Source organism: Drosophila yakuba, chromosome X (assembly GCF_016746365.2).
Source record: "Drosophila yakuba strain Tai18E2 chromosome X, Prin_Dyak_Tai18E2_2.1, whole genome shotgun sequence".
Classification (NCBI taxonomy): domain Eukaryota; kingdom Metazoa; phylum Arthropoda; class Insecta; order Diptera; family Drosophilidae; genus Drosophila; species Drosophila yakuba.
In genome coordinates, this window is record NC_052526.2 from 5,491,029 (window position 1) to 5,510,121 (window position 19,093).

Below are 19,093 nucleotides of genomic sequence, written 5' to 3' on the forward strand. Positions count from 1 at the left end.
TTTCCCCGCTTTTTCACAACATTTCTCTGCCTTCGCCCCATCGCAGGACCTCAATGTATTTCCGGACTGAGGAATCCCCCTGTTTTTTTTTACTGGGTGCCATGGTCCGTTTAGTTGTACAAAATATTTCCGCTTTTTCTTGGTTTTTTTTTTTCGCAGCAGCTTGGTGTGCGCTTGATAAAATTAAATTTATTCATAATTTTTCCAAACGAAGGGAATTTATTTTGCCTGCGTTTTCTTACCCAACATGGTTTTTTTTTTTGCCTTGCGAAGAGTGGAGTGCAGCTCACTCAATTTCCTGGAACGATTTGCAAGCACATTAAGAGTGGCGGCGGCACTGGGGGCTTTAGGGGGTTAAGGCGGAGCTGGCACCTTGACCAAACGGCTTGACAAATATTGACGAATTGTTTGGCCACCATTCAAATAGAAACGCTAAACAAGCAGCGCACATAATTGGGAAAATAAAACTGAAAATTGGAAAGGTACAGTGAAAGGTCGATCAATTTGCCCAGTTGTAAAAATATTTAAAAAAAAACAATTTGTGTGTCAAAAATGGTTCTAAGAATGTTTCAAAAACCGAGATAAGAATTGGTTAATAAAAAGTTAAAATAACCCTTGAAATCTAGATTTTCACAAGACAGTTAATATATTTACAAATAATATAGTTGTCATAAGATGCCGAAATAAAACTAAACATTTTTGAAATGTGTGTTGGTGATTTGCTCAGATCAGTTTGCACCACTACGATTGCCTACTGTGAATGCGGGAAAAGCAAATAACAGTTAGCAGGAAAAGCGGAAAAAGCGGGAAAAGCGAATGAAAAGCTGGGAGCAGCGGGTAGAAGGAAAAGCGAGGAGCGTAGTGCGGGAGACCGCACAATAATGGCGAAAAAGGAAAGCAAAGTAGGAAATTATGATATCATCTTTATGACGCCATTATGGTCGCTGTCTTGCTTTTCCACCCACAGACTCGACCCCTTTCGCTCGTGTGTGTGTGCGTGTTTTAGTGTGTGTGTTAACCACCCACAACCCACTATGTAAACATGCTATGACTAACTGTCATGACCTCCCCCATCCACCACCCTTTCCACCACCCACCGCCTCCTGCCAGGAAAAACTGTTGTGAATGTCAAAGAGCGGAAAGGCAAGCTGGGGAAAATGCAACAGTTTGGCCCCCGGCTGCCTGTGGGTTAAGCTAGAAAAGGGTTAAGAGCGCCCGCAGCCAACTCACAAGCAGCAGATTCTTGTTACCTACTTTTAATTATTTGTTAAATTATTTGCTTAAATCCCATCGTCTTCCTAGTGGAAATAGAAATAACCAACTGCATATATTGAATTGTCCTTTTCTCAAATATTTCATGCTCTAAAAAAATGTGTTGGCCAAAATCACAGCAGTACACAAAAAACATTTCTTGTTAATTTCATCAATTCGCCTTTTCTTTGGTCGGTGGCAAAAGTTTTCGCCTGTGCTCTGAGTTCGTGGAAACCAGTGAAAATGTTTAGTTTTGGCCTAAGCACCAGCTGGGATAATTATGCCAAAGTTGAGGTCCCATATCGGGATATACAGATATACAGTACACTGCAGTACAGTATATACCCCCTTGAATATACCCACACACACAGCCCCAAAAGCGGCTTTGTTTCGAGCTGTTTTCCGTGTTTTGCCCGGCCGAAGTCTCTCATAAATTTAATGATGTTTTTGCCTCGGCTTTCCTTCTTGCCTTCACAATTTCCTTCTTCTTTTTTTTTTTTGCTGCTCGGTTTTTCGGTTTGTGCGTATTTTTCAGGCTTCAGTTTTTGCTTTTCCATGCGGGGCGGTGGAGAGGGGAGAGGGGAGAGGGGTGGGGATGGTGCCTAATGAACGCGCTGATGAGGCGGGCGCATAAAACTCGACTTGCAACTCAGCTTCCAGCGAGCGGCGGTGTCTAACGTTCTAGAAATAACATTTGTAGGTAATAAATTCAAAAGATAATACACCCACAAGGCCTGGTGTTCTAGTGTTCTGGGGTTTTGGGGGAGTTCTATTCTGGTTTGGTTTTCTTTCCAGCCTGTTTTCTGCTGCACATAACTCGCCAGCGCCTCCTTGCGATTGCTGCACTGCGAGAAAAGCTCAGCATACACCATTCCATGCCAATTGTGATTGATAAGCAAAATACAAGCGCACAATGTCCCACAAACACACACACAATATCTATCGAAATATTAAGCAAATATTGAAGCAAGCTTAGCAAAGCTCGGCTCGCAGTGTATTTATTGCAGCATAAAGCCAAGCCGGCGTATAAATTTAGCCAGCTGCTGGGGCGTTAGGGGGTTAAGGCACCACGCACATTGAAATATTACACCTGCAATTGGCGATGGTGGGACGCGTTTTTGTTTTCCCCACTTCTCTCCCTGTGGGTGGGTGTTAATGAGGTTGTGTCTGCCTGCAAACGAAATGGGTTGGGTTCTTGAATTCGGGGCTGAGGTCAGAGGTTACGGCGTGTAACGATGCGTTGGCCAATGTCAGTCGCCGTCTTCATTAAGCCAAACTGCGTTGGCTACTAATTTGTATTTCACTTTTACAGTAAAATCTCGCTTTTAAGCTGCTGGGAGTGATTAAATCATGTGACTCTTTGCGCTGTTTTAATTCCCTTAATTCCCTGCACTCCTTGTGCCACCTTAAATAGTATTTAATACTTTGGCCACGCCTCCGAAAGTCGCAGTAATGTGAAATTTTAAATAAAATCCTGCGGCATCCTTCGCATGAAAGCGCATCAAAATCCAGCAAATCATACCGCGTACTTCCTCCTGCTTTTCCCAACTCCATGTTTGTTGTACAACATTTTCCACTTAAGCCACAAGAAAAACCCAACAAAAAAACAGATTCTCTTCTTTCGAAGGTGAAAAGGTGGGGCTATACTCGTATATATGTTACATAGCTATCTGGCCGAGGTTTCGAGTGGGCGGCGTGTCATTAGGTTACATGCTTGTAATTACAATTCAGCGGGAAATGGGGGAAAGTCGGGGAAAACCGAGAGTCCAAGGCAACCGCCGCTATGCCGAATCCCGTCCTGCGGACTCCTGCCAGGTCATCGAAGTTACGGCGGAGTCTCGGAACTCCGGTATCCGTAAATCCCCCCGTTTTTCCTACCCACATATGCAGATTGTCTGGTGGCTCACCTTTTTTGGATGCCCCTTTCTGGTTTTTTTTTGTTTGTTTTCTGCTGGTGAACAACACAAAAATTATGTCATAAAAATGTTGCTTCTAATGTCGAGCACATACACTCAGCAAAATGTTATTAAATTAGTTTATTAATCAATCATGGGTATCATTATGTGAAAGAAACTACTTTCTAGCTTCTTTTTTAGTGATACAAAAGCAAGGATAAGCAATACTTTTTCGCTGAGTGCACGTGTAAAACACACACACTTGCAGCAAAAGCCGCAGCCACAAAATGCCGCATTAAAATCACAAAATATAAATACAATATGCAGGGCTTTGTGGCAACACCCCCTCCCGCCCTTTCGCCACCCATCTGTTTGGCGGAAGGAAGCAGGGAACTTTTATGTTTACGGCCAAGAACGTGAAAGGTTGCCGAGGTCCAGAAGCAAAATGAGTAGAGAGGGGGAGTCGCAGGCAAGTGACTAACTTTCCAAACTTTGCCAGCGATAAAAGGCGCTGCAACAATTCCTTTTCGATATGGAATACTTCCCGTTATAACATTACAGATCTATAAAAAACAGGACATGAAAAATGTCGATGGAAAAACGCTGTGGAAAATGCGAACCATTGTTCATTTGGATTATACACAATGCCCTCCTACGTTTGAATTACTAACTAGTGAAACGATGATTTCATATTTTCCATGGCTGGGCCATAAAAATGCGTTGAAATTTGTACGCAGCCATTTGGTCCCCTCATTTGCAGCGCATTTTCCTTGAAAATGCAATTACAAAAATGCAGTTACTCTTAAGCCGCGCCAATTAAAATTCAATCTCTGGCCCCCCATAATTCCACGAACTATGAACTTTGCGTACCGCGAGTACAGCAGTTTATGATCTTTTAAGCCTGTAACCAATCCTCAATCCCCAATCCCCAATCCCCCAATCCCCAAATCCCCATTAAAGTGCCAGATGTGTGTGGGTCGTAAAATATGAGTGATTCCGTGTACTTTCATATTTCCAGCTTTAACCGCATATATCTTCCTGTATCCCTGTGTCCCTGTATCTGAGTATCTCTGTATCTTTGTATCTTTGCATCTCGCGATTCATTATTCTTTCCTATTGTCATCTATTCTCCCCCTGCCAATCCCCCTCCCCCTCCTCACTTTTTGCTTGGCTGGTCTTTAATGTGTCACCGTAGACATCTATTAAAACTTCATTCATATTGCGGTTTGCAGGATACACGCGATGAGCAGGATCCATCCACGAGCAGCGCATTCGAATCTGATTTCGGAAATGGAATATGCGGTAGCACGGGGGGTTTGGGGCTGGACGGAGGGGCGTGGGGGCGTGGGGGGAACCCCCGTCAGCGAGAACAAATACCAAAAATTAGATGAGCTCGGCTTCAGCTAGCAAGTCCATCTGTCAAACATTGTGCCTGGTGACAGTTTCTGCGGCTTTTTATTGTTGCTCTGGATGTTTCATAAAGGTGGGCAGCCAGCACTCGAAACAATGTATTAAATGTTTCAAAAGGCAATATTAATATGGCACTCTAGAACTATGAAAATAGTTCATTGAAAGTATCTAAGAGAAAGCACGACTTTAAGTACAACATCCATAAACATAGTAAACGTAGTACGTTGAAAGTGTAGCGTTTTTTTTGCGAGTGTTTTGGGGATGCTGCTTATGATGATGTTGTTGCCTTTTTGATGGCTCGCTTTACTTTTTCCTGCGCTGCTTTTTGGGGGTTGGGAATGCTAAAATATGAGCACATTTCACTCGCTTAGAGTGTGTGTGCGGGTGTGTGTGTGCTCTTGTGTGTAGATGGCACATGTGGCCAGCTCCCCTCCAGGACCCGCTTTTTACCTATCCCCCCTCTCCCAGCTGCCGTGCCCCCAGCTACCTGGCAACCATATGTGGCCTTTTATTACGATTATGATTACGTGTAAGTGCAGGAGTTGGGGTCCTGCGACTCTGCCTTCTGTCCCCGGGCTCCATTAAAGAAATCAGAAGCCGGCAACAGCTGACAAAATCAATGTACTATATATACAAGTATGTATGTATGTATGTATGTATGTATGCGACAACATCATTATGCTAATCACAATGATTAGAGCTGGTGAAACCCTGCGACCGAACGTAGCACAAAAAACCAATCTGAAACCTGGCTCCCAGCAATTTGTCACGCCGCCTGCGAAGCCAATCGCTTTTATCAAACGCACCAGATCTCGAACCCGAGATCCCAGATCTTTGAAATCATCGGAGAACGAGCTACAAAACCCCAAAAACCTAACTAAGGCGAAAATTAAAACGCAATGTCGACAGCTGGTTTTTAGTGAATTTCCAATACCCTGAAATTTAAAGTTACCTCAAGTGCACACTTTAAAGCGAGAAATTATATTGGTGTTTTTGCTGTCTATGAAACTATTACTCCTTTAAATAAATTAATTGACGATTTACTATTTTCAAGTCTATAAGAAGAAAGTATATATGTATGTATCTCAATATCTATAAGTTCAAGCGGCTTATATTGGACTCCTTCTCGTGGCAAACGATTAATTTGTGGAATAAGTTCAGCGGTCAGTTGAGCAACTCCAAGTCCAAAGCCAAGTCCAAAGACAAAGACAAAGCCAAAGCAAAAGCCAAAGCCAAAGCCAAGTTAAGAGCCCAGGGAAGAGCCCTGGCTCCAGTTTTAGTTTCAGTGCCAGTTCCAGTTTTAAGACAAAGACAAGTTCTTGTGTTATTTAATGTGGTAGGGCGACGGCGTTGGCGATGTGCTCATTGATAATCATAATCAAGCTAATGACGCGGCAGCCGATAAGCTGCACTGTGAGAAAAGGTGACCTCGAACGTGAACGTCTTTAAATTTCCATTTAAATTTCAACTGTTTTGTTAGTAAAATTAGACTTTAAGGCGCACAAGTTGCGAGTAAAGAAGTTACTAAAGAGTTTGCAGTCAGCACTGGTATCTAAAGTATATTTTTTTGAGTGCACTGCGGCGTGTTCCCAGTCCCGTTTTTAAGAGCAGGGAGCGGCTTTAATGATGATATAGCTGCCGCATCCCAGGCTGATCGCTCCGCCGGCTAGTGACGATATCTCCAATTGGCCCGAAAACATTCCTCAATCCTGGCCGTGGCAATGGCGATGGCGATGGCAATGGCAATGGCAGTGGCCATTGGCCACTTGCTACTTATCCGGGCCAATTATCTCTGGGAGAAAAACCGATTGGCCGGCTCATCGAAGACTGGAGTGCCGGACTACTGGACTGCTGGACTGTCGGACTAATGAGTGCAATTTGCTTCTTGTCTTGGCCACTAAATGCTCGCATTAGTTTAGATAAATAGCTTAATTAATACGTATAGTCTGGCTGGCAGCTAGAGAGAGCCTCCATGCCCGACAATTACAACAATAACGAGCGGCAATTATTAGCCTAATGGCATTGTTTGATTTCCGCACTGCACTTTTGGGCGCCCTATAGTTCGAGTTCCGCTAAGTGGCCAGTATCTCGTGGAGTGTGGTGGTGTTGGTAGAGTGGGGTGATGATGGAGTGCGGGGGTGTTGTATATAGTATAGTGTATAGTGTATAGTGTATAGTGTATAGTGTGTGTAGACGGGGCTATTTGGCCTGGCCAAATAGATAGATGGCCGCATTCAGTGGCCCGATTAGAGCATTCCTGCACGCCGCTCCATTATACCAATTCGCACAAATGGGTGCGAGTAATTCTCGCCCTTTCATCGGGGAGCACTTTCACTGATGGAACTGCGCCTGTCGATGCGAATGGTGTGCCTTGACAAAATGAAGTTTCCAAATCCTTGGCAATTGTGTAGAAGTCTTTTTGTATATTGTAATTTCTTTGTTATTACCACTAATGGTCTCCATGACGGCGCGCCATCACTTAAAAGCTCATACATATATCCGAAAAAAGCAAGCAACCTGCATGTGATTGTAAGCCACACCTAAGAGATGGGCTTCCGGCGATTCACTCACTATCTAAATCAATTTCTCACGTTTTCAGTTTCATCTTGCTGGTCGATTTTAGAGCGGTTTCCCTGTGTCTAATGACTGCTCTCCAGATCGAAGGCGGCAAAGACAAAAGGTAAGGCCGATCCGCGACCAATAAAGCCTATAAAGTCTACTATATAAGCCATAACCGAAAACTGAAAACTGAAAACTGAAAACCGAACACCAAGAAACGCCCCCGTTTCGGCTGAAAACAATGAGCGTGACTAATGCAAAATATCCGAGATACCTGGCCGTGGTCATAAACACCTCATCAGCGGTCATTACGATGCCTTCTCTGAACGAAATTAGAAATAAATAAGCCGCAAAACCGTACGCAATATGTCTCAATATATAATTCGGGGTCATAAATCGCGGCGTGGATCGCCGCTCGTTAAAAAATTAAATTAATAAAACTTAATTTGCACACAGGGCGAATCAAGACGAACGAAACGGACGCCAAATCGACCAAATGACCAAAATGAGGGCTCCAAATGAGCTACCCACTACTTTCCACAGATCGTTCTCTCTTTTTGTGATTTTTGAATAAACTTTTGTGGCCTATACCCTAACAGAGGGTATATCAATCGAGATATAACGTTTCAAAGTTATTCACAAAAATAGGTTAGAGATTGTGAGCTACACTAAAGGAAAATGTAATTATTACTTTTAAATCAATTAATTTTAAAGATGTTTATATCAAAGGGTATTTTGCAATTGTAAGCTTTTTCGTTTTAGTTGGCTACAGACACAGACGCACACACATTGTTTTTACTTTACTTTTGTGGGGCGTTTGCGTCGACTGCATTTTTGCTGATAATGATCGATTTGGCGCTCGAGAAATGTGTCAAAAGGAACACCAAAGTCACTCGAATGAGTCGGCGAATTTGATTGGCCGGATGATTGATGAAACGGTTTGGATTCGTAGCTTATACATACGAGGGAAGGGGAAGGGGGCGGGGCAATAGTATAGTGGAGGGTCCGCCGGAAGGACCCTTATAATGGATTGTTCACCATCGAGGGGGCTGGAGCGAGCAATAATTGGATTATAATTTGTTGGGGCACTTTTATGTCGAATACGATTCCAAATCAAAGCTTAGATGGGCTTCGAAGAAGTATCACTAGGTATAGGTTAATAGCTGCCAATTTGGGCACTGTCTTGTTTTCAAATTGATTGTGTTCCAATTAAAGGTAACATATATATCAACGAGTGGTATTCTATTTGTTTCTGCTTTCTACTCTTAAATATATTCCCCCTTATTTTACCAGTTAAATATACATTTTTGCTATGGTCACCAGCCGATTTTGGGAATTTCGCCGATTTGCCTACCAAATTTTTACCGCCCCCAAAACACCGAAACTTACCGCTCAACCGCTGCAAATCCAATTTGTTTGCTTAGGATGCATGAACCACAAATCAATTACGCGCCCTCTTCAAAAACAACAACCACAAAAACTGCAGCAACAGCAACAACAACAGTTCCACCCATTACAACAACTAAAACAACAGCATCAATACCAAAAAAAAAAACAGCGGGAAGGAAAAACTACACGGCTCAAATTAATGAAAATCCAATGAAAAGCGCCACATGCAGAGAGAGTTCACTCCACACATTTTGGGCAGCCACAGTCGTGTTCAGCATAATAGCACCATTTGTCAGAAGTACTGCACGTGTAATAATGCCAAAGGAACAAAGAAATCAATATATAAAATATTTGTGTCTAAAGAAATTTGAGATAAATTAACCCTTTTCAATGAGCTGATATATAAATAAAATATAATATTAATGCAGTTCCATAGAACTTATATAGAAGTAAGCACAAGTGTATATGACAATGCACGGCAGTTTCTCGGTTAAAACAAATTCATTACGCAACTGGAATGAAAATGAAAACAGGATGAAATAACCCGGCGAGCATGACAAATTGAGGGCCCTTTTCCGGGGGCTCAGCGGGCATACGCATATATACACACTTTGGTTTTTTTTTTAAGGCCAATAAAGAGCCGATCGCTTAGCGTGAAAAATGCGTGTGAGCAAAGCCACACAAGTCGACGGACGGACGGACGGACGGATGGTTGCTCCGCGTTTGATTGAGTTGCATTTCCTGATTTTCGAAAACGAAATAAAACGAATACGAAACTTGCTACGAAACCCAAGACGACTTCTAAAAAATAGAGATCCAGAAATGTTGACAAAACAAATAAACAAAAGTTTGCGGCGCAAATTCAAAGGAAATACGCTAACAAGAATGCCCAAGGAGACGAGATGGAGGCGATAGCAATGGAGATGGAGATGGCGGTGGGAGAAGGAGAAGTTACGTCTCGCATTACAAAGGCTGTCATTATCCTGGCTCGAATGTCCAAGAGCCTTTAATTATATTTTTTTTAAAGAGTTTTTAGAGTGCAACTGCAGGCTGTCACCCGACTGATTTATCCCTGGAGGCCCAAGTCCTTGCAGGTCCCGCCCACAGGCGCCTGCTTCCCCGGGTAATTCGATACTTTCGAGTGGTCAACCCCATACATACACACAGAGCTGGCCCATCGAAATTTGATTTCCATGTTTTGGATGTTTGGGTTACGCCCGCGCCGCGTCTCCATAATTTACGATGTCCAGGTCATCTGGAAGCACTTGTGCCCGCTCCTAATTGCAGTCGGGCCGCCTGCAGCTGTCAGCCCCGATCTCCATATCCTCGAGCAAGTCCTCTCAAGTGGGTGTGGGTTTGGACCCTTCGGTCTCTCGAGTTGAGTTGCCATTCCGAACTTAGTTGGAGTGTTCCGACCTGGCACCAGGCACCATTCACCAGGACCCCATTAAGATTGGATTGAATTGGTTGCTAATGACCGGCGACGAAAGTTGTCCGCTGGCCGATGATGGCTGCGATTTCAACAGGATCCTTGAGTTATCTCGCCGCCATGGCGCTCAAATGGTTGCGCTTATCACACATTTGCAAAAGACAAGATTGTATGTGTAGAAACCCGGAGGAAACTATCCAACTATCTCGGTTTCCAACAACCTTGTGGAATCGCAAGGGAGACACTCATAACATGGGTGGCCAAGGGGATGGTGGTAGGTGAAATAAATACAACTTATCTTAAGTCTATTCATGTGAGAAACTAAAGGAACACGTGACAAACTACATACATATTTACATCTGCATTTTACACAATAATATACAGACATACATATATCTACATACCACGTGGTTGTGGGTGCGGGGTGCGCGGTGTGCGCCGCGGGCTCCATAGTGCGTGCAGCGGGGTGCGGGGTCAGTGGTCCGGGATCTTACTAAAAGTAGAAAGAAAAACAATTAATAACTACGTTAGTATTTATGTATTTAATTATAATAATAAATTAAGGTTAAGCAAACTAACTGTAAGGAACAGCCATTTCTGCGGCCAGAGAGCGCACCTCAAAAGAGAGTCCAAAGAGAGGAGCACAGTTAAGAAATGCAGGGATACCAACTACCGTTAGAATCGCTCTTTTTTTCGCCCCCTCTTTCGGCGTACCTTTTCTTTTTTCGCGAGCATCGCCGGTGAACGCATATAGCTGCTGCGCAAAAGTATAAATTTAATGTATTTACTCAGGTAATCGGGCTTAAAAACGCGGTAAACGCGTTTAAAGTGTTCGCAACAAGTGATCGCAGCCCGGCGAAGTAATTTCCCCTCGTTATTTGGCGTTTAAATTCATTTTTACAAATGACGCATTAAAAATTGCGTTTTCACCACACACATGTACATGCATACGTAAGTGCGTAAGTGTGCCTGCAATTTGAATAAAAATTGCGTTTTTGTTCTTGTGATTCCTTCCAAATGTATTTAAAGTGTGTGTTGAAGTGTTTAAAGTAATGAAAAGTGTGTGTCCGCAGTTTTTTAAGAAATAAAAAGATCAAATAGTGGTGCAAGGAAGAAAATGAAGGAATGCGAAAGTCACCACCTACCGTTAGAATCGCTCATCTCGCTCCCCCTCTTTCGGTTATCCGTTTTTTTTTGCGCGCAACGCAAAGCGAGCGGGTGTATTTCTACTGCGCAAAAGAAGCAAATTTATTAATTTACATTGTTAATCGGGCTTAAAAATGTATCACGCGTTCGTAATGTTTGCAACAAGCGATCGCGCAGCCTGGTGAAATGATTTCCAATCGATATTTGGCAATTATTCAAATCAAACGGCGGTTTGTATAAATGGCGTTTCAATTATTGCGTTTTTGCTACACCAACATGCATACATAGATATGTAAGGTTATGTGCGCGTAAACATAAAAGTGCTTGCATTTTGAAAAGAAAACGTGTTATTTTTTATTTTATTTTTTTTGTTGTGATCATTTTATAATTATATAAAGTGTGCGTTTGTGTGTTTAAAGTGTGTGTTTCAAAAAATGAAAAGATCAAAGAAAGAAGCAAAGGGGAAAATGAAGGAATGCGAAAGCGGCCACCATCTACCGTTAGAATCGCTCTTTTCTCTCTCCTCTTTCGGTTTTTCGCTATTTTTTTGCGCGCACCGTGCTTATTTCTACTGCGCAATATTATAATTTGTACTAATTTATTATGTTAATCGGACTTATAAATTGTGAAAAACGCGTGTAGTATTCGTAACAAGTGATCGCGACCCGTTGAAGTAATTTCCACTCGATATATGGCGTTAAAACAATTCAAACGGCGGTTTTGCAAAAGGCGCTGCGCAAATTGCGTTTTGGCTACCCAATCGCATGTGTGTTAGTGTATATGTGTGCACATAAGTGCAAGTGCAAAAGTGCGTGCAATTTTAAATGAAATGGCGCATTTTGTTTTCTTTTTGTTTTTGTGATCAATTCTAAAATATTTAAAATGTTTGTCGAAGTGTTTTAGGTAATCATAAAAAAGTGTGAGTGAAAAGTCAATATTCGTACCTCCCACATCTTTAAAAGTAGTTTGCAACAAGTGAGTGAGGTAAGTGATAATATATTGTGATTATATTGATTGTATTTAAAAGTTTTCCACATAAAATTTTCCATATTTTAATATTATAATTACAAAAATGTTTAATGGGTTTTGAGGAGCTAATGTTGCTTCATAGTGTACGGTTATTTTATTCAACATTTTACTCTATGCTATGATATCTTAAAAACGAAATTGCTCCCCAAGTTTCTCGCTTTTCCCCGAAAAGTAGTGGTTAAAAGTCCCCTAACCTGCACGCCTCTGTCACTCCCCAAATACTTCCATGGACTCCCCCCCAACTTTCTCTAACTCTTCCCGATCTTCAAAGAAGCACCAGGGCCCACCCCGAATAGCGGTTCCCCCACTGGAGGATCTGGAAATCAGATTGTCAACATGGCCTCGCACGTGATATCAATGCATTAACGGAAGTGTTTCAATTGTGTATTCCCCGGGTGCCCCAAAATAGTCACGGAAGCAAACGCTGCAGCAAACTTCTGGCTAAAGATCAATAATGCGCCCCTCCGCAAAGGTAAAGCCCAAAGTCACCCCCCCTCCTCTCACCACAGAAAACATTGAAAAATGTTGCCTCGCGCTGGGCGATAAAAAAAAATGTCCAACTTCCCCATTTCGCTTTGTTTGGTCGCAACCCTCTAAAAATCCGAGTACCAAATACCGAAAATGACAAACAGACGCGGCAAATAAATAACGAGAAATGCCATCCGTGTATCGTGTAGGGGGCGTAATTTGTGGACGGGGGTATTACGGATCCGGGGTTTTCCTACCCACTTATAGTGGAAAAGCCGGGACAAATTAACACGCCAGGCGAAAGTCCGGAAAATGCGAGAGATCCGGGATATGGGAGCTTCGGGGGATAGATCTGTAGATGTGTTACCGTAGCCTCTATTTAAAGACTCTGGGCAGACAACTCGGTCGCCTGATCCAGTCATTCCATTCCATTTACATCCCCAGTCGCATCCATGTAGCACCTTTATTAATTGCAGCCGACGAGACGAGCGTTTGACATGTTTAATGCGAAAATCTCGAGGGGAGCAGGGATACTGCACAGCGAGAAAATGTGTGTATCCAAATTACATTGGATAGATTTTAGAGTTGCAGCAGAAAGCTGCATACACTAAGTTTTCACATAGTGAAAACTACCAACGATCGATCTAAGAATTTATAGTTGATAACTGACTTAAAATAAGAGATTCTGTATTTTTTTTGTTGATTGTTTTGAAGACAATATTTATTTTACATTCGAGCGCAATTGTCGCTATTTTTTCTCACTGCACACCGCCTTAAAGTCCCGTTCTCAGATTGGGGAACATTTGTCGGTCTATTTTGGTAAACAGAATGCCAGAACGTCTCTCCCCATCGCGGGCAACGTTGACATAGGCTGGAAATTCTTTTGACTCGATCTATTTCGGTGGCCTCCCAGACGAGCCAACATATTATATCTCGCACATATAGCGATAGCGCATTGCAATCTGCAGACAGCGGATTGCAGACTGCAGACTGGGGGCTGAAGACTGGGGGCAGAAGACTGAAGGCTGAAGGCTAAAGACTGAAGACTGAGGCAAAGACAGCTGACGCCAGGCGCGAGGGCAAAGTCGAATATCGTAATGCCATGTGGGGATCTGTGCATCTTTATTCCCCGATCGAAGGGACTCTGTTCGCATGTCTGGCTCGAACTTCTTTCCATTTTATCCCTTTGTGTGAAGTTTTCGTTTGAAAGGGGGGAAAATGGAATGGCGTCACCGAGAAATTTCATTAAAACGCGTTCTGAATGAATGCATTTTTTAAATTTCCATTCAAGACTTGGGCCTGATGTGCTGCACAATATCATGCATAAGCCTCAGTCAGGGAAGCTAATTCAACTAGAGTTTTAAGCCGCTTTTTGAAGGTGTAGAAATAGGGAGTCTGAAATATAAGCAAATCAGTGCTATACATTTGTGTTTGCTGTGGCTATTTCCTCCTTTTGTTGTCACTGCTTTACGCTTGCTAAGTGCCAAGATATCCCTAAGTTTGGCATCAATTATGCAACTCTGTATTTCCCCCCTCCCCTCCCCCCACACACTGTGCAGTTTTCCAAGCCACTAAGTACACCATCGTCCCCACTTCTTCATTCATTTGCAATTTCCATTAAAATGTCATTGAAATTTCACTTACAAAAATTTCCCTTCAAAAACCAAACCGAACTGGAGCAAAAATAAAAATTGAGTAGACGAAAGAACGGAACTGAGTTTTGTATTGTGGTTGAGAAGTATGGGGTAAAAGCGGGATTGCGAGTTGGTTTGGGGAAAACTTTAGCTGGCAATTCTATTGCCAAACGCATTTTGCACTTCAATTGCACGTGAAAATGAAAATGGAAGGGGGTGTGTGGTGTGTTGCTGCAAAAGTCTGCGAAAAACTGAAAAATTCAAGCCTGTTAATATGCGTAAGTGTGTGGGGCAGGTGGGTGTTGGATGTCGGATGTTGTGTGGTGAACGGTGGTTGGTGGTTCGGCAAATGGGTGGAATCTCCTGCGAGGAGTCCTGGCGTGAAGTTGTCTCTTTATTTTTCTTCTCGGGCTTCTGGTGCTGTCATTGATATGGCATTTTCCCCAACCACCCATAGTACCTCTGAATTTTCCCAACCTCCTCCACCACTTTTAGCCTCACCTTCTTTCGTTGTCGTTTTGTCGCCTGTTGTTAATTGTCATTGCGTCGCTTTAAGCCGCTCAGTGGCAGGAAAATGGGAAATGGAAGCCTCACCTTGTGAGTCGGGAAAGAAAATCAGGGGAGGGTGGAGCTGGATAAAGTGAATCAAGAGGGAGGCCAAGGAGCACCCAAGTCTATCGGACATACTCTTGCCGAATGTCACTTGAAATCGGAGAAGAAAGAAACAGCAGTCTTTAAATTAACAAACAATTTATTAATTATGCGATTTTTGATGTATCTATTTTCTATATCATACCAGTTGTCTAGTATTAGATTGGATATTCGAGTGCATAACACTTTTAGCTGTAGCATATCAAAACTTGCTTAGCCCACACATTATAATTCCTCAGGACAGTCCGGTTTGGAAGAGATGATTTTAGGAGCATATGCTTCCCTTCGGTGTGGATAGTTTCTGCCTTAGCCGTTGTTGTTATTGCCGCTGCTGCTGTTGCTGTTTTCACGCGCGGTTAGCGCCTGTAATTGCATTGCCAAGTAAAGGACGAACCGCGAACAGTGAGCGACATTCGTATGTGTCTCGCCGTTCGTGTGGCTCTCCATGTGTGCGCTGCACTCGCAAAAACTATTGGTGGACTCTTAAACAGTATTTTGTGGCATAATATTTCTACCCTTTTCGATTTTGGGCAGTGTAGTTTTAGTGCGTATGTGTGAGCGTTGGCGTAAGTGAAATTTATTTCAACAGCCCCCGCCAGGCATTCAGCCCCAAAACTGTCGGTTGGCCAACTTAGGCGAAAAATTGAGAAGCAAGGCACCATCACCAGTTCACCAGCAAGGCAGCATCAACGGCAATAGAATGAAATGAGGCTGCCTGGGGAAGGGGAAGGGGAAGGGGGAGGGAAAGAGAGCGTTTTCCGGGGGTTAAATGTGCCCCAATAGGGGGCGCCATCTGCGGCACACTGGCGCCAAAGTGATGGAAACCATTTCGAATGCACAATCTCACAGCGGTTGATCCCGAAAAAAAAACCAAAAAATGAATGAAAATATGCAATTTTCAGAGAGAGAAAAAGCGTTAAGAGGGTGCATAAAAGGGCCGCAGCGGTTTATGGGTTAAACTTTGTATCGTGTAGAGTACTGCTTTCTTGGTTGCAGCAGTATTGCGATGCTAATAGAACCTTAAAAAGGTATATGTTAACAAATACGATTTGCAATTGAAATTCCTATCTACAATACACCCACTGTGCCCAAAAAAAAGAAAAGGAAAAAATCCCCCAACTGAAGCTGCAAGCAGACGTGTTTCTGTTGCTGATTTTAAATTTTAATTAAAGTGTGGCTCCTTGGGTTTTGGTTTTGGTTTTCGGTTTTGGTTTTCGGTTTTGGTTTTCGGTTTCGGCTGCGACCACTTGAGGTTCACGATCCGCGGCAAAGCAAACAATGGCCTACAAGTAGGGGCACTTCTTGACACGCTCTTGCCACTCGAAAAGCCCAACTATTTTGGCCCCGGGGCCAGCAAAAATGGTGCGAAAGAAGAAAGGCTTTCTAAAATACCCATAACCCATATATATTGGTACGCAGAATGCCGGGCATCATGGCATCCATGACCGATGAAAGTCGATTTCCGTCAACTCATGGTGGGCTATAAAAGTGCCAAAAATCTGCTTAATGGCATACACAGCTTCATAGTCCATCGCCCAGAAATGATCTACGCAATTCTAGTGCTCTGTCTGCTGGGCAGTTGTTGGCCAGCAATGGCCCAACAAGGCCAGAAGGTGGAAAAGGATTCGTTGGCCAAGGATCAAAATACCCGCTTGGCCGGCATCTATGTGAAGGATGGCAACGAAAATGGCCAGCTGAGATTCCTGGCATCGGGACTGACCAGTAGCAGCAGCTCCAGCTCTTCCAACTCCGGACTCAACTCGGCCCTGAATCAGTACATAACCAATAAGCAGGATATGCTGGAGCAACTGCGTCCTACCTCGGACACCACAACAACGGGAGGTGTTACGGGGACAACGGGCACCGCGACCGGCACAACGACGTCGGGTTCCGGAAGTGATCTGGTCTCCACAACTTCCCAAGGCGCTATCTACGTGCATCTGGGCAACTCAGGATCATCTTCGTCTTCCTCCTCCTCGTCGTCCACCAATGCGGCGATCAACCAGGTGATCTATGGATCCTCGCCAGTTGCCGGACTCTTGCCCCAGATCGTTGGCCAGGCGGTGTCCAGTCGAGTGCGTCCCGGTGGCCAGAGCAACAGGAGGCGTGTCCCCGCCCGTAGGCGCCGGGTCAACAAGAGGCGTGGCAGCATCAACAACAACCAGCGACGTCGCCGGCGTGGCAACAAGCGTGGCAAAAACAAGGCCCATGTGATGGTGGTGCGACCAAATCGCGGTTGAGAATTGATCCAAGAGGATCCACCTCCTAGTTAAGCAAAAACGTACTTTTTTTTCTCCAGCCAAGGAATTTTTTTTTTTTGAATGATTACTATTAGTATGCGTGAAGGCAACCTTATTTATTTATTTTACCGATTGAAAGCAATTACACTCTGCAACCAAAGTGGTTTTATTCGAGGTCATTATGGTAACGGATTAATTGATAATTAAATTCTAGCTTTAAAACAACATACATAAACATATTTCATGGGAATCGTTGCTCACCTCTTGTATGTTTTCCAATCAACCAAACTGCGATTGCAAAGCCTCAAATTTGTGTAGGCCAGTGGGTTTGGCGTAGTTGCACTAATTTATGGGCCAACTGGTGTTCATGTTCAAAAGGGCCGCCGTCGGTGTGTCTGCGAGGTGCGCTGGCAACGAGGTGCCGGGAAGAACCCCCTTGGTGAGCCCCTGGTCAAGTGCAAGACAAACGGTCTCCGGTCGGCTCTGCATGCGGCGGTCAATGTCTTGATAAATGTCTGCAGGATGGCGTCCGGGGAGTTGCCTTAGCCAAGGAGCCCTCGTCCTGGCCAGCAGGACGACCCCTTGAGCGACGCCCTTGTTCCATTTCGCGAACTCCTAAATCACCGTCACGTGTCCTGGCTGTGTATTATGTGCTCATGACTGTAATGAGCCTGTAAGTGGACCTAATCAGTGTCATAATAATAGAAATTAATCACTGCAAGGCCATAATGGCATTGGTGGCGAAAAAGGGGGGCCCCGAATGGAGGCGTGGGCGCCCACCTGCAGCTGCTGGCAAAAGTCAAAGTTGAACTGGCTACTGGCTGGCATTTTGCTCTTGTGCGGTTTTGTGCACCGCTTTGGCGCACATACTTTGTAAATGTTTTGCAATGATTTGATTTGAAATTCATTTGAATTATTGCTTGCTTCCTGTTTCCGGTGCCTTCGAAATACTTTCCTGTTTCCCTTCCACCGACCCCCCGCCCCTTGCCCCTTGCCCCTTGCTCACCCATACCCTCTACCCCATGGCGAGGATATGGAAGGACCCTATGATGTACGACCAACTTGGTTGGCCTTCTCTTTTGCTTCTCTTCCTGGGGAGTTTATTAAGTACAGCCAAGAATACACTGAAACGAAATTGATTGAAATTGCTTATAAAGTATGAATACTAATGCAACACTATTACTATAACAGATATTTGTGTTGGTGGTTTAATTAAATATACATATATATTAATGCATATACATTCCCCCAAAACATTCCACCCAATTTTCCTTTTTCGTGCAGTGCATTTGCATAGACCAAATAGCAACTGGTGTGTGAGTGTGCGGAACTTTGTTAATATGCAAGTGAATGGACATTTCCGGTACGGACAAAACGTGCCATGTGCCAGGCCAAAAACCGAGAGCCAAGGTCCTGGGCAAGTCCGCGAAACCTTTTGGGGGAAAATCTGTAGCGGACGGAGTGCCAGGGACACCGGGGGTGGGGCTTACGGTTACAGCGGGGCTTGGGACACAGGCTCACAGCCCAAGGACATGTGCTGTGCTAAAAGTCCAAATCACCATCCACTGCCCTTGGAAGCACTCGCCGTTTCGCTTTGGCCTAACATATTTCGCTGCCCTAAAAAGACGAACTTCTCAGCCAGGAATTAGCTTTGCAACTGAATAGTTTGAGCTATGAATTTAGAACTTGTATCTAGAATACAATTCTATAGAATACAATACCATATTACAGTAAAGAGTAATTACAGAATATTTAGGTTACACTGGATTTTATCCATAGAAGCGGAGAAGTTAGAGGGCATTGCAAAAGTCGCCTACTTGTTATTAAAAGTTTACTTTTGCCTCGGCTCCGCTCATGTGTAATTTTCAATTAAAATGATTTGAGTAGACAACTTTGAACGCTTCTGGCAGTGACTCTGCCACTGACTTGGCTTCTGATTTGGACTCGGATACGGATACGGGACGGGATGCGGGATGGTTTACGGGATACGGA

At 43.8% G+C, this 19,093-nt stretch overlaps 1 protein-coding gene and 1 pseudogene across 1 annotated transcript; one reads left to right on the plus strand and one right to left on the minus strand.

Annotated features, from left to right (window-relative positions):
* Window positions 1-16,309: 16,309 nt before the first annotated feature.
* Window positions 16,310-17,246, plus strand: LOC6524338. The gene has a single exon (XM_002100160.3). It carries the CDS (start codon window positions 16,310-16,312, stop codon window positions 17,099-17,101), a length of 792 nt encoding a protein of 263 aa, XP_002100196.1. The 3' UTR covers window positions 17,102-17,246.
* A 197-nt stretch (window positions 17,247-17,443) lies between these two features.
* Window positions 17,444-17,908, minus strand: LOC26536322 (annotated as a pseudogene).
* Between the last annotated feature and the right edge of the window lie 1,185 nt (window positions 17,909-19,093).

Coding starts and splice junctions, on each gene's coding strand:
- LOC6524338 (XM_002100160.3), top strand. CDS start 16,310: ATGAAAGTCGATTTCCGTCAACTCATGGTGGGCTATAAAAGTGCCAAA.